Raw genomic sequence first — 22,811 nt, forward strand, 5'->3', positions numbered from 1 at the left:
AACTGAGAAAAAATGTTGACTAACGTACCATCCATAAAGGATTTTTGAATTTGAGACGTATTAACGAATAGCGCGCAATACATCTAAGTTTCAGAATTTCTTTCTCTTGTTTTGGAAAATACCTCCATCACGTTTTTTTTTTATATGTTATGCTTTATTATATTTACTTTGAGAATTTAACAAAAAACTGAGAAAAAAAGGTGACTAACGTACCATCCATAAAGGATTTTTGAATTTGAGACGTATTACCGAATAGCCAGCAATACATCTAAGTTTCAGAATTTTTTTCTCTTGTTTTGGAAAATACCTCCATCACGTTTATTTTATATGTTATGATTTATTATATTTACTTTGAGAATTTAACAAAAAACTGAGAAAAAAAGTTGACTAACGTACCATCCATAAAGGATTTTTGAATTTGAGACGTATTAACGAATACCGCGCAATACATCTAAGTTTCAGAATTTTTTTCGCTTGTTTTTGAAAATACCTCCATCACGATTTTTTTATATATTATGCTTTATTATATTTACTTTGAGAATTTAACAAAAAACTGAGAAAAAAAGTTGACTAACGATCCATCCATAAAGGATTTTTTAATTTGAGACGTATTACCGAATAGCCCGCAATACATCTAAGTTTCAGAATTTTTTTCTCTTGTTTTGGAAAATACCTCCATCACGTTTTTTTTTTATATATTATGCTTTATTATATTTACTTTGGGACTTTAACAAAAAACTGAGAAAAAAAGTTGACTAACGTACCATCCATAAAGGATTTTTGAATTTGAGACGTATTAATGAATAGCGCGCAATACATCTAAGATTCAGAATTTTTTTCGCTTGTTTTGGAAAATACCTCCATCACGATTTTTTTATATGTTATGCTTTATTATATTTACTTTGAGAATTTAACAAAAAACTGAGAAAAAAAGTTGACTAACGTACCATCCATAAAGGATTTTTGAATTTGAGACGTATTAACGAATACCGCGCAATACATCTAAGTTTCAGAATTTTTTTCGCTTGTTTTGAAAAATACCTCCATCACGATTTTTTTATATGTTATGCTTTATTATATTTACTTTGAGAATTTAACAAGAAACTGAGAAAAAAAGTTGACTAACGTACCATCCATAAAGGATTTTTGAATGTGAGACGTATTACCGAATAGCCCCCAATACATATAAGTTTCAGAATTTTTTTCTCTTGTTTTGGAAAATACCTCCATCACGTTTTTTTTATATGTTATGCTTTATTATATTTACTTTGAGAATTTAACAAAAAACTGAGAAAAAAAGTTGACTAACGTACCATCCATAAAGGATTTTTGAATTTGAGACGTATTAACGAATAGCGCGCAATACATGTAAGTTTCAGAATTTTTTTCGCTTGTTTTGGAAAATACCTCCATCACGATTTTTTTATATGTTATGCTTTATTATATTTACTTTGAGAATTTAACAAAAAACTGAGAAAAAAAGTTGACTAACGTACCATCCATAAAGGATTTTTGAATTTGAGTGGCATTATCTACTCACCGTCAATACATCGCCCGTTTAAATTTTTTTTCCAAACATATATAACATATATAACATTTTTCTTGTCAATATTATCTGTTTTATTCATTTTTGATAAATTTATACCAAATTTTTGTGAAAATATGAAAAAAAAAATTTATGGATGGAATTTATGGCTAAGGTAACACCGGTTCTTTTTGATCTCTTTTAGTTTATGAGCCAGACCCTTATAAACAATTTATAAACAATTAAATTGTTTATAACAATGTTTTGACCACTCAGATCGAAATCCACCCTCGAAATTCATAATCAGCAGCCAAAAATCCATAAGAAACCGTTGAGTTTGTCCATCAGAATTGAAAAGGACACGGTGACCTCTATTTGGCGCCTAGACTACGTGTTCTGAGGTAGTTTTTTGGTAACAAAGTACTCAACTCTAAGAAGATAACACAATAATTTTAATGTTAAAAGTTAAAAATATTGAACGCGTTTCGGCCACGAAGCCATCATCAACACGAGCCATCATCAACAAAATACAGGAAAAATAAATAGCTGACCCAAAGGAAGGAGGAAGAATCGATTAGGCTCGATCAACAAAATGCACGTACACAAACATGTTAAAAACTACTTTTTATGACGATTTACATAGTGTTTTTTTTATAAAATGGTGGCTGGTGTGGAGGATTTCAAGAAACGTGTTCATCGGGAGGAACCATCTTGGTTCGCAACTCCTAGCTGAACGCTTTCGGCTTACAAAGCCATCTTCAGAGCTATGGTCAAAAATTATTAGGGAAGTACCACTACTGAAAAGGGATCCCAATTTTATTGAAAACATATTTCTTATTGAATTCTTCTTCCGAAGTTTAAAAACTTGGAGGATGGTTGAAAAAATTTATTTAAAAATTGACAAAACGTCTAGCAAACGGTACATTAGAACTTCACAAAAAACTCATTAAAAATTGGATCATGGTATAGGTGCAATCACCCAACCATCGGGAGTCGGCTCACAGTAGAATATTCTGGCACATTTTAGTGAAGAACACCTAAAAGTGAATTTTCTAGGTATCGAAAAGCTACGAGAGTTATGATTATGATGTAGGTATGTAAGAAAGCCCTGATCTTCCCTAAGATTTGGCGAGTAGCTTCACGGTATCTTATGATGTGAAATAGTATAAGTCCGTGGTAATTTACTTTCAAGCTAAGTGGTTCGCAGACATCTGTGGAACTGGTCAATATGAACGAGATGAAAAACAAAAACCTTAACTGCATAAAGCCGTAAGAAATAGGAAGTGTCAGATGAGGTCTAAGTCAAACAGTAAACACAAATTCCCGTAGAGTGCTTATTAACTGCGAAATGATATTTTAATTTAATTTATGGAAATTTAAACATACACATACATTCAAACACCTGACAACATAATAAAAAATGACCATCCATCTTTGCACTTCAACAGTTCTACGGGTAATCAACGAACAACTAAAAAGTTAACAATTATTATTGGAAAGCCAACATACGATGGCTTTCTAAACAATTTATTTTTACGAAGTGTTACAAGCAACAAAGAAAAAATTGTCATTTAAGCAAGCACTGCACTGATTTATAAACAGGAAGCAGGAAACAGTTAGTGAAGGGCCGATAGAAGTGATGTATAAAAACTGATGCACACTGATAATAGTTATTGTAAAACATAACGGTAAAATGATACAAATATGTACGATTGTTGCAACGTATAGTATATTTCACGAATTTTCGATTGTTTTGGATTCATTCAATTCATTAACCTCGTCGTTTCTCCCGATTCTCCATGTGCAGTCTTCCTCTTGTACCGGGCCATATACTTTTCTCAGTATTTTTGGACTTCATCTTTTTTCGTTATTAGCCAGGTTTCACAACCATAGGTGACTGCGGGTATAATAGTCCAGGGTAATAAGGTTTTTTTCATGACACTTGAACAGCCAGGGTACTGAAGCGTTTTTTCGAGAGGTAATACCTATAAGAGCAAATTATAACTATTTCCTGCGTAGGATCTGGCGACCATTTTTATTTATAAACAATTAAGTGTAAAAAAATGGCATTTTTCACTTTTTTTTTTTTCAAATCAATGGAAAACAGGGAACTTATGTTTTTTTTTAGTACAAATATCTTCGAGATTATGGAAAAAGCTTTCAAATGACGTATTACAAAGTTTGATATACTCATTCATTGTTAATATAATTGCAAAAAAAGGTCGGAATTGCAAAAAAAATTATTTTCGCAATAACTGTTGTAAAAATTAGTGTACAGCTTTGAAATTTTTGTCAAATAAGGGTTCTTTGGTGCTTAACATGTGATAAAAATTTCAAAGCGATTCATTCAATTGTTTAAATTTTATTCAAAAATTTTTATCCCAGAGAGCATTTTTTTTGCAATAACATAAGTCAGAAGAAAATGACGTTAGAACCATTCCACAGGTGTCAAATGAAAGAGCATGAGCTATATTTTCAACTTGGTTTAAAAAAAAAAGAATAAAAAATGCATTTATTAGTAATAAATCATTATGCAAAAGTATCGTAAATCTTTCCTTATAAACTATTTATTTTGTTATATAAGAAATTATACATATTTATTACAATTTTTTATCAATTATGATATAGATAACATTACTTGGTAGTTGTGCACTTAAAACAGGGTAAAAAAGTTAATTTTTTTGGAAAAAGTTATTCAAAAAGTTAATAAAGAAAAATTGACGATACTTTTGCATAATTATTTATTACTAATAAATGCATTTTTTATTCACTTTTTTAAACCATGTTGAAAATGTAGCTCATGCTCTATCATTTGACACCTGTGGAATGGTTCTAAGGTCATTTTTTTCTGACTTATGTTATTGCAAAAAAAATGCTCTCTGGGATAAACAATTTGAATAAAATTTAAACAATTGAATGAATCACTTTGAAGTTTTTATCACATATTAAGCACCAAACAACCCTCATTTGACAAAAATTTCAAAGCCGTACACTAAGTTTTACAACAGTTATTGAGAAAATATTTCTTTTGCAATTCCGACCTTTTTCCCCAATTATATTAACAATAAATGAGTATATCCAACTTTGTAATACGTCATTTTAAAGCTTTTTCCATAATCTCGAAGATATTTGTACTAAAAAAATCATACGTTTCACTGTTTTCCGTTGATTTGAAAAAAAAAGGGGAAAATACCATTTTTTGACAGTTAATTGTTTATAAATAAAAATGGCCGCCAGATCCTACGCAGGAAATAGTTATAATTTGTTCCTATAGGTATTACCTGTCGAAAAAACGCTTCAGTACCCTGGCTGCTGAAGTGTCACGAACAGGGTATATTTTTGTCTTATTACCCTGGCCTATAATCAATATTCTGTAGATAGTCATTTTGGTTCTTTACTCTAATAATTTTGATGTCATCAATCTTTTATTCCCTATATTTTATTATATATTCGAAATCGTCTTAACTTCCCCATCACAAAAATATAAAGGTTTGTTAGGTTATATAGGGCTTTTACAAAGTTATAACCAATTGTTTATGAAAATCGTAACAAGTTCAGCTCCCTGTATAAATAAAAAATACATGGTGAGTCAAAACGCAAGTACATTCTTTTCTCATAAATTTTTAATGGAACACCCTATATTTTATATTACTATCGAAAAATATCAGTACCGTACTTTAATTTTTGTATAATGTTCCCTATGCCTAAATTTGTCAGTTTTCGAGATATTTTCATTTTTCAGAGCAAGTTATGAATTAGGGTGTTCTATTTAAAATTACTGTGAAAATAATGTACTTGCGTTTTGACTCACCCTGTATTCGATATAAAGAAAATTAACAATATCAACCATTTTTATAAATTTTGACAATCAACAAAAAATATGGCACGAATAAACCATTGCTGTTGTGCTTATTTTTATTTATACAGGGAGCTGAACTTATTATGATTTTCGTAAAACATTGGTTATAACTTTGTAAATACCCTGTATAACATAACAAACCTTTATATTTTTGTGATGGGGACGTTAAGAAGATTTCGAATATAAAATAAAATATGGGGTGTTCCATAAAAAAAACAAAAGTTTGGTCTGCCACTGTGTTATCGAACACCCTGTAAAATTGTAACTAATTTTGTAATGTGAAGCGCAAAATTAGCTACAATTTTTGTTATTAACTTTTATTGCTATCTATTACTATAGCGGATCTACTAAGCTTTTTCACACTAATCAATCAGCCTGATTTTGTGTTTACCTGTACAGGTGTGCTGCGCAGTAATGAACGCAACCTGTGTCAGCAGCCAGATGACCGGTACGTTGTTCAAGGAAGCATAATAGGGAACAATATATGAAAGAATCAGCCGTCTTAAAATGATTTCTCGAAAACGTTGCTAGTTCTTAGACCAAAATTCCTTCCGTCCCTGGCACTTTATTGTTTTTCAGTTTCTTTATTATTTTCTTTATTATTTGAACTACTTCTTCACAACTCAAATTTTTAATGTGCTGCTACAAAGTTGCAATACAACGCACGTCAACAAAACACGACACGGCCAAGACAATAAATAATATGTAAAAGTTGACATCTCCTCCAAATTTAAATTTCTTTAAAAAAAACTTCAACTTTCAAACTTCAAAAATGCAATATATTTTTATTTTGAATTTAGACGACTAATATGGGAGCTGAATGAACCACGACAATACAATGGACTGAACAAGTGACTTGTTTGATCGTGGGTGCAATACCAAATTAAACAAAATAATCTATTTTCAGTATTATCCACAACAATAAACTAGGGCTGAACATTTTCAAAAGCTGATAAAAGTTTATACGATTTAAAAGTAATTTTTGGAATTACTTAGCACAGAGTACAAAAATTGCTTCCAAAATTAGTTCAAATGCATATAACAATATGTATAGCTTCAGACGATAGTTTGAGAAATTGTGCATTGTATATCACAAATGCTAAATGCAGCTAAAGAATCATGGTAAAACATTCTGTAAACTTTACAAAAGCCTATTCACGAAAAGACAAAAAGATTGTTACAGTAACTAAGTGCATAGTGTATAATGTACCTGAGTGCCATCGTAGGGCAGAAATATCCTAATTCTGTTGATCCAACGGGAGTTCCTTATCACTAAACCATTGTCGTACGCGAACATTTGTGTTCCCGTTGGAGAACAATAGCGGCTACCGTACGAAATTCATCCCGATACAGCAATCGCGAACCAGCAGAAACATCCTCACTGAAACAACAAACAACACCGATTCTCTCGTCATGAGAGACCATAGAAACAAACCAACAGAAGTAGAAACTTTCTATTATCTATGAGCGCGGTAAAAATCACAGTGGCGCGACGCGTTTGGTAATGGGTGTCAGAAGGTGATGATGATGATTTACGGTAGCATTGACATCTCACGAGTTACTGTTTTAGACCTGATTTTTACGCTTACACACGTTGTAACAGATGTTTATATATACAGGGTGTCCCCGAAAATAGTGCGTTCCTTAAAGGTTTAAGTAGAAGGCGCCATGTAGAGCAAAAAAGGCTTATAATATTTTTTTCTAAATTCAACCGTTTGACCAAAAAAACGAAAATACATTTTGGTATGAAAATTTAAATCTGGCAACTATGTGCAATACAAAAATCTAAAGGTAGACAGTCACAATTTAAAAATATGTAAATAATAATATATGTAAAGATTAAGAGAGATAGGTATGCGGGAGTAACGACTAGTGTTAGGACAGGTGTGGGAGAGACTGATAAATATCATGTGAAAGTAGGATTGCACCAAGGCTCGGTGCTTAGTCCGTATTTATTCTCATATTTGGACCAGATAACAGCGAAACTACAGGGTAATATTCCGTGGTGCTTACTGTATGCTGATAATGTAGTGTTAGTAGGAAATCTTGAAAGAGACTTAGAGCAAAAACTAAAACAGTGGAGACAAACTCTAGAGGAAAAAGGTTTAAAACTTAGTAACGACCAAAACAGAGTACCTATCTGGAATTTTGGAACTACAATTAAAATGATATATTTGGATTGTAAAATGATTATGTGATGAATAGAATTGGGGTTGGATGGATGAAATGAAAGGAAAGGAGTGGTGTGTTGTGTGAAAGAAAAATTCCAATGAAGCTGAAGGGAAAATTCTATAAAACAGCCATAAGACCGGCTATGATGTACGGAACTGAATGTTGGGAAGTTAAAAAAAAATCATGCATGTGGCGCAAATGAGAATGCTTAGATGAATCAGTGGAGTGACGAAAAAGGATACAATTAAAAATGAGTATATTAGGGGAAGTCTAGGTGTGGCACCAATCGATGCCAAAATGAGAGAGCATAGGTTAAGATGGTTTGATCATGTTCAATGTTGAGACGTTAATCACTCAACACGAAGAATTACTAAAGTGCAGATTCCTGGAAGGATTAGGAGAGGAGGACCAAAGAAGACTTGGGGTAGACACTTAAGCAGTACATGTTGGCAAAGGAGATTAATACCGATATGACCCAAGACAGAATTGAATACAGAAATGCAGAAAGAAGCCGACCTCGCATAGGTATAAAGGGGAAGAGAATGATAAGGATTCGAAGAGATGTTTTTATACATCTATTTGGTTTAGATTTAAAGCGACCATGGTTTAGTTTTAGACGAGTCAAAACTGCCATTTGTGCTCTATTATATTTACAGGTGATATGAGGAATGTTTTTTGGAAGTGTAGTACAATATGAAACATGGCAGTAACAAAAACTGTCACTAAAAGTGACAAAAAACTTTCCAACGTGGAAGACAAACAAAGCTCCAAGACCAATACTGACATTATTAGAAAATTGACATCATTACAATATAGATTTTATATTCAACTTAACGTAGCATTATTTAATAAGTTGATGATGACTATAATGTGAATAAAGGTCTTGTATTACCAAAGAGCCACCATGTGAAAATTCAACGGTTGGTTGTAAAAAGGCTTCAAACAGTTAAAATAAGTTTGAGGTTTGAGTGAAGGTGTTAGCAACTTCCGACTGCAGCCGATGTTAGGCTGCCCACACAACCTTTGTTTCGAATTATGAATAAAACTGCTGACTAAGTGGACTGTATTATATATTTTTATTACTAAGACATGTGAAATCTTTGAAGACAACAAATGGACTAATTAAAAATGAACTTGTCGCTAATAAGCCATATTTGCACGCAGGCAGGGCCGTCTCAGGACATTTCATTAAATATTGCAGCGAACAGCCGATTAAGAGGAACATTTGCCTTACTAACAAGGCGGTAATTTTAAAAAGCATTAAATACCGGGGTGTTGCTACAGTTATTGTACGTAAACATCATCAATGAAGTATGCAAGGCTTCATACACCTTTATCATCAATAAGGATCTCAGCTTTACAAGAACATTTGAGGAAACAACTCGTGCTTTCATAGTTTTCATACAGCACTACCGATTCAAAAGAATAAATCATACCGTTTAACCTGTGGTTCACTGCATCATCATCATCATTATCCAGTCTTCCGCATCTAAAGTTGAGCCTAGGGACATTATCTGTCCATCGTGTAGATGGTCTACATCTACTCTTCTGTCTGTTCGTGGTCTCCACACTGTAATTTTTTGGGTCCACCTCCCGTCCTTCATTGTGGCTACATGGCCCGCCCAATTCCACTTCAACCATGCTACTCGCTCTATGAAATCTGTGACGCCTGTCCTGATTTCCTCGTTTCTAACCCTGTCTCTGAGAGTCAGTCCAAGTAGTGACTGTTCCATTCTTTTTTGGGCCACTCTAAGTTTGGTTGCTGCCTTCTTCTTTAAGTGCCTAATCGGAGGTTGGATACCATCATCACAATCTTTACTCAATCTACTGCTGCTCTGAAGAGTTCTATAGAACTGCATTTAAACCAGTCCCTCAAATTCTTCAACCATGACACTCTTCTTCTTCCTATACTCCTTCCGCCTCTTATCTTTTCCTGTATTATCAGTCTTAGCATTTCATATCGCTGTCCCCTAATTACGTGTCCCCAATATTGTATTGCAATGTGTCCCACATTGGTTGCTGTGGCCTGGGTTAAAGATAATGTTTCGGCGCCGTAAGTAATTACTGGAAGCACACATTGATCGAACGTCTTCTATTTCAAATAATTTGGCATGCTGCTCTTGAAGATGTGCTCCCCTTCGGGTCGTGAAATTAAAACTGTCAAAGTGTCACTCGGGAAAAATTCGATAATTTTAGAGCTCTTGTGCAATTACTACTGATAATTTTTGATAATATATAGGGTGAGGCAGATAACTGGCCTATTAGAAATATCTCGAGAACTAAAGGTAACAGAATCATGAAAATTGGGATAAAGGGGTTTTGAGGAATGATCTATTAAATGAAAATATTTTCATCTCTTTCCGGTTATACCGGAAGTTGCTTATAACTTGTTTTTTTTAATGGGACACCCTGTATATTTTTACATTTTTGGATTCTCCTCAATATCTTCTTTCTTAAAATATGAGATTTTGTAATACTATACAGGGTATTTTAAAAGATATTTACGTTTTTTTATTAATTTCGTAGCAATATTCACACCCTGTAGAATTGTAATAGTTTGACATTAAACACTCTGCGTACGTTCAAGTGATTTCTAATATAGTCTATTATTGTTAAGAATCATTAGTATAGCTTATTTTGAAATTTTAGTATACAGGGTTGGTCGAAACTCGGAATGAATATTTTCTGAGTTTTCTTAAATAGAACACCCTGTATTTTAGTATTGTAATGAAATGGTATTTCATAGTACTTTTTTATTTTATAAGTATTCCCTATACCTAACTGCTTTAATTTGTGAGTTATTGGTGATTAAAGCTAAACATTAATTGCAACAAAAAATACGTAAAATTTTATTAGGTTGGCCGTGAAAATATTCAATTACAAATAATTTTTCAGAAATATATACATGTTAATCAAGACTGATCCTTAAAATTACCAATAATGGTTTAGCTATCAAAATACCTACGTAATTAAGATTGTTGGTGCGACTAACAATTAAGCACAAATTAAAGCAGTTAGGTATAGGGAATGCTTAAGAAATAAAAAAGTACCATAAAATATCATTTCATTACAATACTAAAATACAGGGTGTTCCATTTAAGAACACTCAAAAAATACTCATTCAGAGTTTCGACCAACCCTGTATACTAAAATTAAAAATTTAGCTATACTAATGATTCTTAACAATAGTAGACTATATTAAAAATCATTTGAACGTAAGTAGAGTTTTAGTTGTCAAACTACTACAATTCTACAGGGTGTGAATATTGCTACGAAATTAATAAAAAAACGTAATTATCTTTTAAAATACCCTGTATAACATTACAAATCCTCATATTTTAAGAAAGAAGACATCGAAGAGAATCCAAAAATGTAAAAATATAGAGGGTGTCCCATTTAAAAAAACGAAGTTATAATGAAAATATTTTCATTTAATAGATCATCCTTCAAAACCCCTGTATTCCAATTTTCATGATTCTGTTGCCTTTAGTTCTCGAGATATTTCTAATAGGCCAGTTATCTGCCTCACCCTGTATAGTACAGTAGTTAAAAATGCTGCAAACGTGGTCATGAGGCGAAAAAAAAAGTTCTCAAAGAAATTGAAAGTGTGTAAAAAATTTTTAATAATCAGCTAAGTACTTTCAACACATAACGTGCCATCATCAGAGCTTCGTCCTCTTATAAATCCTTCATAGAAGAGCAATTGTTAAAAATCACATGATAAATCATGGATACTGGGCAAAAGCCACAGCTATCGGGTATAAAACCCTTAAAATTAAAAGTTTTTCACATCTAAATTCTCTTTTAGTTTTAAAATTACAACATGGCTGCGTCAAACCATTGTGAGTTCACGTGAACAGCTGAGCACTCAGCTGTGCTAGTGTGCTCAGCGATATATGTGGCTTTTGCCCAGTATCCATTATTTATCATGTGAGTTTTAACAATTGCTCTTCTATGAAGGATTTATAAGAGGACGAAGCTCTGATGATGGCACGTTATGTGTTGAAAGTACTTAGCTGATTATTAAAAAATTTTTACACACTTTCAATTTCTTTGAGAACATACACCTGTTTGCCGGTTTGACCTATTTAGAAGTGTGTACAAGTCATACATTCTGTTTCAATTGAAAAAAAAGTTCCTATCTAGGGATTTTCATGTTTACAGATGTTTTCTCATACTATCGTAGAGTCGTAATACGCATGTATAAGGATCAGACTGGATGTATTCTCAGGAACAAATGAACCATGTCCGAGGTTATTTTGAACGACAGAGAAAGTGAAAAATTGAGTATATTGAAAACGCTGTAAAACGTTTGGTAGTTTATCAATTTTATCGCTGTAAAGCATATTCTTCTTTTTTAAGTATATAGTATTGTAGGATGTACGTTAACTTAAGATTTAGCAACAATAAATGTCTTAATTTGTTAATGCATAAATAGTGAAAATATACTTGAAATAATCAAAATTTTGTAAAGATACATTCAAAAAGTACAAAATTCTGCATAATTCTGCGACTAATGTTTATTAATCTTAAAATATATAGTAAGAAGATACAGAATCACTTTCGTGTAGCTGCCTATAACTGCCTATGCATTGCTGGCAGTTGTTTGAATACAAAAGTAGGAAATGACGCATATTACATGATTCTGGCGATTGTTGAGTATGTGTGGGTGGTTGTACATAAGTAATAGGTTTTGAATATTGTCCTTAATAAAGAAAATATATTGGAAATCAGCAATTTCAAAAGTCCCTTATAATATAAAATTTTAAACAAATATGCGTTTAAAATAAAATTTTCGAATTTCTTTCGGCCATATGGGATCCGCCATTTTGTTTTAAAAGAAAATAATGTTAGATTTGTAATCAGCGACCTTGAACTATTAAATCTGATAATACAATTTGTGTTTTGATAGATATTTTCAATGTCTTTCCGCCATGTTGGATCCCTCATTTTGTTTTTCAGAAAAAATAATATCATATTCGTAATCAGCGATGCCAAAAACCTTTAAGTACGAGAATAATTCCTAAGTGTATAAACAATACATATACGCTCTTAAAGGTTCATTTGGAACCACTGTGCGTCGTCAAGCATTACGTCAGATGCCCTTCGTCACTATGCAAAAATGAACATCCAGTGACATTAATCACAATTAATGTTTTACAACTTGTCACAGAGAACACCAAGAAACACGTTTAGCAAATATTCAGGCAAAGATACAAACAAAATATTAGTTAAAATTATTGAAAAAGACAGTTTAATTCATGAAATAATTTCAGCGATAAATAATTAAAATAATAAAAGTAATAGCAGGCAGATATTCAGTCAGGTACAGAAGAAAAATTCCGTAACTCCAAATTTTGTCAATTCCTGTTTATTGCGCAATTAACTTCTAAAATACCATGTAAAGATGATACAAAACGACCGAACTGTAAAAATGTGCTGAGCCACTATAGGGTAGTTGCGTCGTTACTGAAATATGCGCTATGTTAGACCTTGTTTCAGATGCATAATGATGCAACTGTAGATAGGGTTGAAAATGGGGCGATTAAATTAAGATAATGAAATTCGAACCAATATCGATGAAAATAAAAGTTATCGTTGTCAAAAAACAAATGCCATACCGATGCTCCATGACGATTACTCTTAATTTAATCCCTATTTTAAATATTTAAAAATCGTTTTTTGCGCTTGTGAAGAATTTTGTATTTTGCGATTGCGTCATTCTTCTTCTGTACCGGCGAATTTGTCCTCAACCAACTTTTTGGGCCTTTTCTATATATGCTTAGGGTTCAAGTTTTATAGTGGGAAGAATGGTCAAAAATAGATTAATATTAGCATATGCATGTTAAAATCATAATAAATTGTATGAATAAAAAAATATTAAGATAGAAAAGTAAGCCCAACGTTTTGTTTTTATTGTATCCCTATGAACATTCGAGGATCTGGTCAAGTTTGGATCGCTGTAAAACCCAGATAAATAAATGTAATTAAACATCTTTATAGTGGAAATTGTTCTTCAAAAAACCCTCTACAAAATTATAGTCTAAGAGCTAGAGCCGAAAAATCATCGTCATAAGTAATATGGAGTTTGGCATGGGAAATGTGTCTACTGTATAATATACAATATCAATATTATTTATAATTATGACCCCTTTCAGGCTGACACCTCAGTGGATACAGGAAGTAGTAATAAGGGATGAAAGAGGAAAGTTAGTATAGTCTTTAAAGGTTTTCACCTCCTATTTTGTTAAACCTTCATCGATTTGCATGAAAATTGGTGACTAGTTAGAACATACCTTAGGAAATAAAAATGATTTTGTGCCAACTTGCACTTTTACCCTGGGGGTGGATACCACCCCTTCTCGGGGTTGAAAACGATTTTATTAAAAATAACCCCACAAATCGATAGGGGGACAAATTATAAGTAAAATTTGTTATATCATGTTATTAAAATAAATCAATACTTTTTGAGTTATTAAAGATCAAAGATTTGTCTGTTTAAGAGCACATGCGTGAAGTTGCGGATGATAAAAATAACATATTAATTAATTGTATGTTACTAAAATATTATTTTTATATTATTTCGATATTATAAATTTAGCAAAAGTGCATTCGAATATGTCAAATGTACCCATTATTGGACACCCCCAGTTTCTGGACATATTCAAATTATAATGAAAAAAAAAATTCAATTAAATATCGAAATAATATAAAAATAATATTTTACTAACATACAATTAATTAACATGTTCTTTTTATCATCCGTAACTTCACGCATGTGCTCTTAAATAGACAAATCTTTGATCTTTAATAACTCAAAAAGTATTGATTTATTTTAATAACATGATATAACAAATTTTCCTTAAAATTTGTCCCTCTATCGATTTGTGGGGTCATTTTTAATAAAATAGTTTTCACCCGCGGGAAGGGGTGGTATTCACCACCAGGGTAAAAGTGCAAGTGGCACCAAATCAGTTTTGTTTCTTGAGGTATGCTCTAACTAGTCACCGATGTTCATGCAAATCGATAGAGGTTTAACAAAATAGGAGGTGAAAACCTCTAATGACTGCACTAACTTTCCCCTTTAATCCCTTATTGCTACTTCCTCTATCCACTGAAGTGTCACCCTGAAAGGGGTAATAATTGTCAATATACAATGGACACATTTCACAGGAAAAACTCCATATTACTTGTGACGATGATTTTTCGGCTCTAGCTCTCCGTCTATTACTATATTGTTATTTTATTGTAAAATGAACTAATGAACTGAAAAAAAGTTATAACCTCCAAAAGGAAACTTGGTAAAAATTTTTTACTTATTTTTGTGTATATCTTTTTTGTTGGTCACTTGACGATAAAAAGTAATAGAAACAAAATTGTAGAAAATTTAATTTACTACATTTTATGTTGTATTAGATTTTCCGTAGGGTTGGTAGTTTACGGTAGTTTTCCAAGATGGCGGCCGGGGGACAAGGGTGGCGACACCAAAAACTTGAACTTAAGCTTCTACTGATCCCCCCTACACATTAAAAAAAAATAAAATTGACTCCTCTGACAATTGCACGGTATGGCCTAAAAAATGTAACATTTCAATGGACTATTTAATAATTGTAATGATCTGTTTTACCAAAATAGATTTTAATGCAAAATTTTATTAGTATGTACCTAGTAAATTAAATAATTCTGTCTCCATCGTATATTCTTTATTGTTGTGATTTGAACTATAATATACGTAAATGTAATTATATGTTTGTACATGTTTGTTTGATTGAACATCCAATATCCTGTTTAGCAAATATGTTTGTTAACCCTTTTAAAAAGTTGTTGAAGCACGCACTAGTGTATCAATGTGTAACAGAGTAATAACCATATCAGTCGTTGCATTGTCTAACTGGGGAGTATTATGTAAGTGAGAGAGAGACGCTTTCGGACTCGCTAAATACGGTTGTTTTCATTTCCTTGTGGTTTACATTTCGCATCGGCACGTTCTTGAGCTACATTCTCAGCCAGTCGTAAACAATGGCAGACCCTGTAGCACAACGGGAGATGTTTCACTTTGATAGAACGACGAAAAGCAAAGTTTCTTTATGAAATAAATGTTTTCAAAGCCACGTACTTCAGATTAGTATCTTATTTTTAACATAGTCTACAAAGAAAAACGGTTGCATTTAACAACAACAAACAATTCATTGGCGGAGTGATGCACAGACGATAAAACAAAGGTAGCAAATGTACTAGAAGATTATTTCTTGCCATTTTTCACTCTAACTTTATCCAGTGGCGTAGCTGACAGGCCCGCATGGTGGGGGGCCTCGACGTTAGGAGTGGCCCCTTAAAGCCTTCAAGCTTAATACTTCTACTTTCTTTAAATTGGGGACCAAAACATATTTTCCTAATAAGTATCAAAATAGGAAATTTAGAAGGAAACAATGAAGCGGGTAATTGACGTAACTCTTCTCTTTTCGGGTGCAATTTAGCGTTTCGTACTTTCGTGGACATGTTGGTAGTTTAGATCAAAGTGAATCCCAAAAACACTTAAAAGGTTATGTGAACCCCGGTGGTCATCCAGACATGATGCTGTTATGGCTTTGCGTGGAGCTTTCCGACAAGTAACGAAAATTTCATTGTTATTTAAAAAACGATGAAAAATTATAAGTTAATGCATTATTAGAGCATATAAATAATTTTGAATTTGTCGTTAATATTACTATTCAATCTAAAATACTTAACTTTATTAATCTAACGTCAACACTTTTGCAATCTGAAACAACGAGAAATTCGTTTTTTGAAACTTTAGCAAAAGCAGCAGGAATAGCAGAATAGTGTATTATACCGGAATTAAAAAATAAACGGATAAAACATATAAAACAATTTTACGATGAGCTGAGCTGCGAAGAAAAAATAACTTTTAACAAAAAAATGTTTTGTAGTTAATGTTTTCAATGTAAATTTAGATATAATATTGCAACAACTTACTAATAGGTTTGTCGGATTAAGATACATGTATAAATAGGTTTTCCTGTCTATTCACAAAAAATCTATTAACACTAACTAATGAAGACTTATTAACCTTCCGATGACCAACCTCTTTTTGTTACACGGATGACCAAGGGGGTTTAAATGACCCCAGGTCAAAAATGACAATTAACAAAAAAATGAAGTTTTTTTTGTATGGACTTTATGTCATTCAGCCACTCACAACATGAGTATTAGTGTCATGTGTAGTGTATATGTTGAGTAAGTGTCTTGTTACTTTGCAAAGTGGACGTCATTAGCGTAAAACTACTTGGAATTACACATAATAGACGGTATTTTACTAAACATCAACTTCAGAATATATTTTTTATTCGTAAAATATAGGGAATTTTTTTATTTCAAAATATGAGGATATCTAGAATGATATTAAAGTCAAATAAAAAAATAATAAGTTAAAAATTGAAAATACTTTTGAATTTATTAAAGAAAAACATACGCTGGGGTCACAATTTCTCCCGCTTGGTCATCCGAAGGTTAACCCGGCACCTGACACGTGGCTTTGCAAGGCATCAACTGCCACGTGGGGTGCTCACAGCACCCCTTAAAAATTTTCTGTGATCTACTTGTTTATAAACAAAATAATGTGTTGAGTTACACAAGAATATAAAAAAAACATGTTTTATTAACTTATTAGCTACTAATATATTATAAAAGTTAAAAAATAAAATTAAAAAGGTGTTATAAGCAAATTAGCAAGTATGGGTCATTCAACGAATATACGACTCTCTTGGATTATCTCGGCAACGAATATTTTACTGTGCAAAATATGAAGATCAAAAGTAAATTGAAAATTACATTGTTGTTAATTGGAATAATTATTAGATCCATTTACTTTCGTACTTCTTATGTTGCACAGTAAAATATTCGTTGTCGAGGTAATCCAAGAGAGTCGTATATTCGTTGAATGAGCTATACCAACCCATAATAAATGAAGTGATGTAAAATATCTAAGAAAATTAAAATTTATTGAGTATAGAGAATATACTAATAATTTAGATCAGTTATTACAATAAAAAAATGTAAATCTGACCTGTTTATCAAAAACATAAAAAAAATTTACTGCCAGATGATGACACCCCAATTCGAATTTAGAGCTACAATTTCAGAATGACACTAAATAACCACTTCAAACACAAACAGATCTATGCTATATAATATTATTGAAAGCTACTATGACGCACAGGACGGTTAACAAATTTGAAATACCAAATATTTGATGAAAATGTGTTATGGGGTGCTGGTAGTACCCCACGTGGCAGGTGCCGGGTTAAAGAAAGGCCAAATATTGTTATTTACACCTATTTTAGTAAAATTATACTGTTATTGTCCAAGTAAAACATATTGTGGAATAGCTTTAAGCCGGTTAAATATGATATTCTTCAAATAAAGATATTAGGTCCAACGTTTAAGAAGCGGCCCTTTGAACGCATCTGTGTTTTACGCCCAGACCTCCCATCTATTCACAAGTTTCGTGCAAAACGATAGTAGTTTTAGTTCGGGAGCAGTGTAGTTTATTCATGTGCAATATTAAAACCCTGTAGTAAGTCCCCACTCTTAATATTAGATAAAATTCAGTTTAAAGCTTTACGAATCATCACGGGCTGTATGAGATCTACCCCCACTAATGCTTTGTTAGCAGAAAGTGGAGAAATTTCATTAGATGCAAAAAGAAAAATACTGTGCGCTAAGTTCTACCTGAAAATCCTAGCTGATCTGAAAAATCCACTGAACGAAATCCTGTCAGAGTTGGGAACCAAAGTAAATTATAAAATAGGATTTTGGAAATCACAAGAGCCACCATATTTGATTGAAATCAAAAATAATTTTGACAAATACCTCATTAATCTATATAAAGAGAACATTAAATCCTGCTTTCAGATCGAACTGAATTATCTTACGGGAACATTTCAGACAATCTTCTCAACCCACAAAAAAATGGAAACCTATACTCATCAGGAATTTCTTAATGAATTTTCAGCTTCATATGGAAATTATACATGGGTATTTACAGATGGTTCTTTAGATCCCGAGTCGAGGACAGTAGGTTTTGGGGTACACATACCTTCAATCAATTATAACTATGCATCCAGGTTACATGAGCATACTCAAATATGCACTGTCGAAATTATTGCAATTAACAAGGCAGTATCTGTTTGTATTGAAAAAAATATTAAAGAAGCAATAATTTTTTCAGATGCTAAAAGTGCTATCCAAAAATTACATAACACCACCTGGGGGACAAACAACCATATTGTAAACCTAACTACATAAAAGACTCATTATTGAGTCAATGGAAGCAGGATTTCAGTGGCGGCTCGTGACCTCAGTATGCGGGTAGGCTACACATATACTTCGGGTAGGCGACAAAAAATATCCTACAGTTTGTAATACATTTTGAGCCGTCTTGCAATACTAAATGTAATCTATGAGCGCAACAATGTGTAAAAATTGCTTTTGGAGCATCTACTTTAATTTTTGATTGTAATCCGTTTAAAGAGCCAGCCATTACACTTGCACCATCGTAAAATTGAGCAATTAATTTATTTTTGTAATCATATGGCTCAAGCACGTTTGAAATTAAACTATATAGAGCGTCTGCAGATCTATTATCGCTAACATCAAAAAACCCTAAAAATCTTTCTGTTACCTGACCAACTTTGTTAACAAAACGGATTGTTAAAGTACACTGTGATTTTTCGGTTATATCAGTAGTATCGTCAGCTAGTATTAGTCCTGTCGCCAGGGGGGGTACAACGGCCTCGTTAATTCAGATGGACTTACCCAAGTTTTTTTTATGTATTTTGACCCGTAGAACACGAATTTTTTGGGTAACAGTTGATCCGGATGTCGATAAGATTGTTATAGACCAAGAACTTGAGGAATCAAATAACAGCGATTTTTGGCAAAACAAAACAATATTTTGTATTTTTTGGGTCATTTTAAGCAAAAAATATTTCTACAAGTTTTTTAGTAGGATGCACAGTTTTCGAGATAAACGCGGTTGAACTTTCAAAAAATCGAAAAACTGCAATTTTTAAACCCGAATAACTTTTGATTAAAAAATAAAATAGCAATTCTGCTTAGCGCCTTTGAAAGTTCAAGTCAAATTATGTCGGTTTTGATTATTTGCATTGCTAAAAATTTATTGTGTTATTGTTAAACAAAGCTACAAACCACTAGTGCGTGAGTGATGTTTCTATGATTTCTCATTTAAAATCGAACGAGTAGGTAGAATAGGTACTAGTGCAATCAAGACTATTTCTACGTTACATGCGTTAAAACGCATGTAAAAGCACGGGAAACCCTACGTGTTTATAGCTTTGTTAAACAATAAAAAAATAAATTTTTACCAATGCAAATAATCAAAACCGATATAATTTGACTTAAACTTTCAAATGCGGTAAGCAGACTTGCTATTTTATTTTTTAATCAAAAGTTATTCGGGTTCAAAAATTGCAATTTTTCGATTTTTTTAAAGTTCAACCGCGTTTATCTCGAAAACTGTGCATCCTACGAAAAAACTTGTAGAAATATTTTTTACTTAAAATGGCCCAAAAAATACAAAATATTGTTTTGTTTTGCCAAAAATCGCTGTTATTTGATTCCTCAAGTTCTTGGTCTATAACAATCTTATCGACATCCGGATCAACTGTTACCCAAAAAATTCGTGTTCTACGGGTCAAAATACATAAAAAAAACTTGAGTAAGTCCACCTGAATTAACGAGGCCGTTGTACCCCCCCTGGCGACAGGACTATATAGAAAAAAATTGACTTTCATTAATTTCTGTTGAAATTTCATTTTTTACGTAATCGGCAAGACAATCTATTAAATCATTTTGTATTGTTTTTGACAAACCCGTGAACACCCCTTCTATTTTTTAACATGATCCTGGATTTCCTGATCGCGTTTAACTACTAAATTAAAAATTTCTTTAAAATTACCCATGTTTGAAGAATTATGGCTCTCATCACGACCGCGAAATGTAAGTTCTTGTTTTGCTAAAAGAATTGTAACATCAATTTCTTCAACTTCTTCAATCTTTTTCAACTTCTTCATTATATATCTTATTAGATAGAGAAATATGTCCAGCGAAAGCACTGTCAGTAGTTTGTTTATTTTTTTCTAACCGTTTTAAATCTAAGCAATTGTTTAAATGTTCTTTCGAAGATTCATGTTTTTTTACACTAGCTGATAAATTTTTAAAATCTGAATATCCCTGACTCACCCAAACATTTTGCTTCAAATTTGAGAGCAACAGACAAGGCCAACAGAAAAGTGAATTTTTAAAATAACTTCCGCTTAGCCATTTATGATTTTCATACCATATTGTTTTAAACGATCTCGAAAATGGTTGATTGTCTTTTGTCTTATCTGTGGATAAAATTGTTAAATTTTCTAAAGGCCGGCCCATTGAAATAATTACTAATCTTTCTTGATTTTGGCGCCTTGAAAAAGGCGTCTCGATCAAACTGCATATTACATCGTTTAAAATATTCATATTCGATGACTAAAGTTTTTCCACCAATAAAACTAACACACCTACGTTTCAACAACGTCAAATATTACTTATTTTATTTATGTATCAAATAATAATTTACTATTCGAATAAATTGATAAGTTAACAATTAACCTCGCTTTAAATTTTTAATTATCTATATAATCTAATAACACATTATTCAGTTTTCATAAACAAATTTAAATTGTCCTACCTAGTTTTATTCAATACTTAACCTACTAATAACAGCCAAAATCAAAAAACAATTATTTTAAAACAGTTTCACAAGACACAAGAGAAGCAACTGATAAAATTTTGTAGGTCCGGCTATAAGACTCTGTGTCTATCCGCCCGTTCAAAATCGTAGAATACGGTCGCTACGAGCAGACCTGCAGCAGGCCTGCTCGCGTAAACACAGAGAGATCGCACGTCAATTCGGTGTTGGCGTCGTTCTATTTCAGGCTACGTTCCCGAGTGCCTGACCAAGGAGAATATAGAATCTATACAGTACTACTGATACTACAAGGAGCGTACAATAATTATAACTACGGAGAAAATTTTTTGGATATTTTTAAAAATAATTTGGATAATTTTTGCTATTTTATTGTAGATATTGTGTCAAAATTTATAAATTACAATTTTGAAATAAGTAATTTATATTAATAATTTATATTATTGTACTACATTTGAAGAGGGTAGGCGGCGCCTACCTTGCCTACCCCGACGGGCCGCCCCTGCAGGATTTAATATAATCTTAGCTTGGATTCCAGGCCATACTGGAGTAAAGGGGAATACAGAGGCTGATAAATTTTATTAAACAAAAAATTGTAAATGAGTTTAAAGTTGAATGGACAAAGCAGTTTAAAACTAAAGGGAAATGGTATCAACAATGCCAAAGTGATTTTTCTATCAACCCTTGGTTCCACAAATTCACATTTGTGGATCGAAGACACTTGACATCAATTATTAGAATGCGAACGGGCCATTGTCACACACCAGACCATTTGTTTAAAATTAATTGTAGTGATACTCCTTTTTGTGAATGTGGACAAATAGGAAGTATAACTCATATGTTACTTGAATGCCCAATTAACAAAACAAATCAATTTGACCTGTATTAGGAACTTGTTAATATAGGAAGTCCAACACCCATTTCAATACAAAATCTCCTACATAATATTAATGACCAAACCTTAAGAAAGATCAATAAATTTTTAACAATATTTCAAATTAAAATATAAAATAAAAATAGTTATTTGAAAATCATATCACAATGAATTTAAAGAAGGGAATATGGAAAAATCCAGACCCTTTGAAAAGAGGATTCCCTTCCAGTTAGTCTAAATACGAGGACTGACCAAGTACCTAAGAGGTGGAGGCCATGAAACTACAAGAAGAAGAAGAACTTAAATTGTAGCTTATTTCCACCTAAAATAGTAAATTATTTAAAAAATAAAAAGAAGACATTAATATATTACAACATGACGGGTGGCGGCGCAGTCATGCCCAGGGATTAGCGACCCTCTGAGGGTCGACCCTCTGAGCGACCCGTCTCGGCAAAACCCACTTTTTACATTCCAAAACTTTAGTTTTTATTAGAATGCTGTCATTTGATAAATTTCTCCTAGTTTTCTGTACAAATAATAAATGTTAGTTCATAATATGAATATGATATGTCTCTTCTCACAGCTTCTATTAATCCATTCGATCCTAAAATACCGA

General features: G+C 32.4%; 1 protein-coding gene across 10 annotated transcripts in view; it reads right to left on the minus strand.

Annotated features, from left to right (window-relative positions):
• Positions 1-22,811, minus strand: part of LOC114331514 (uncharacterized) — a 741,127-nt gene that overhangs the window by 104,279 nt on the left and 614,037 nt on the right. The window contains exon 1 of one of the 10 annotated variants that reach the window (XM_028281108.2): positions 6,595-6,766. The exons of the other annotated variants lie outside the window; for them this stretch is intronic. Coding sequence (XP_028136909.2) covers positions 6,595-6,681 — 87 coding nt within the window. The 5' untranslated portion in view covers positions 6,682-6,766. Of the gene's footprint in view, positions 1-6,594; positions 6,767-22,811 lie in introns of those variants that run through there. 10 annotated transcript variants of the gene reach the window in all.

Source organism: Diabrotica virgifera, chromosome 9 (assembly GCF_917563875.1).
Source record: "Diabrotica virgifera virgifera chromosome 9, PGI_DIABVI_V3a".
Taxonomy (NCBI): domain Eukaryota; kingdom Metazoa; phylum Arthropoda; class Insecta; order Coleoptera; family Chrysomelidae; genus Diabrotica; species Diabrotica virgifera.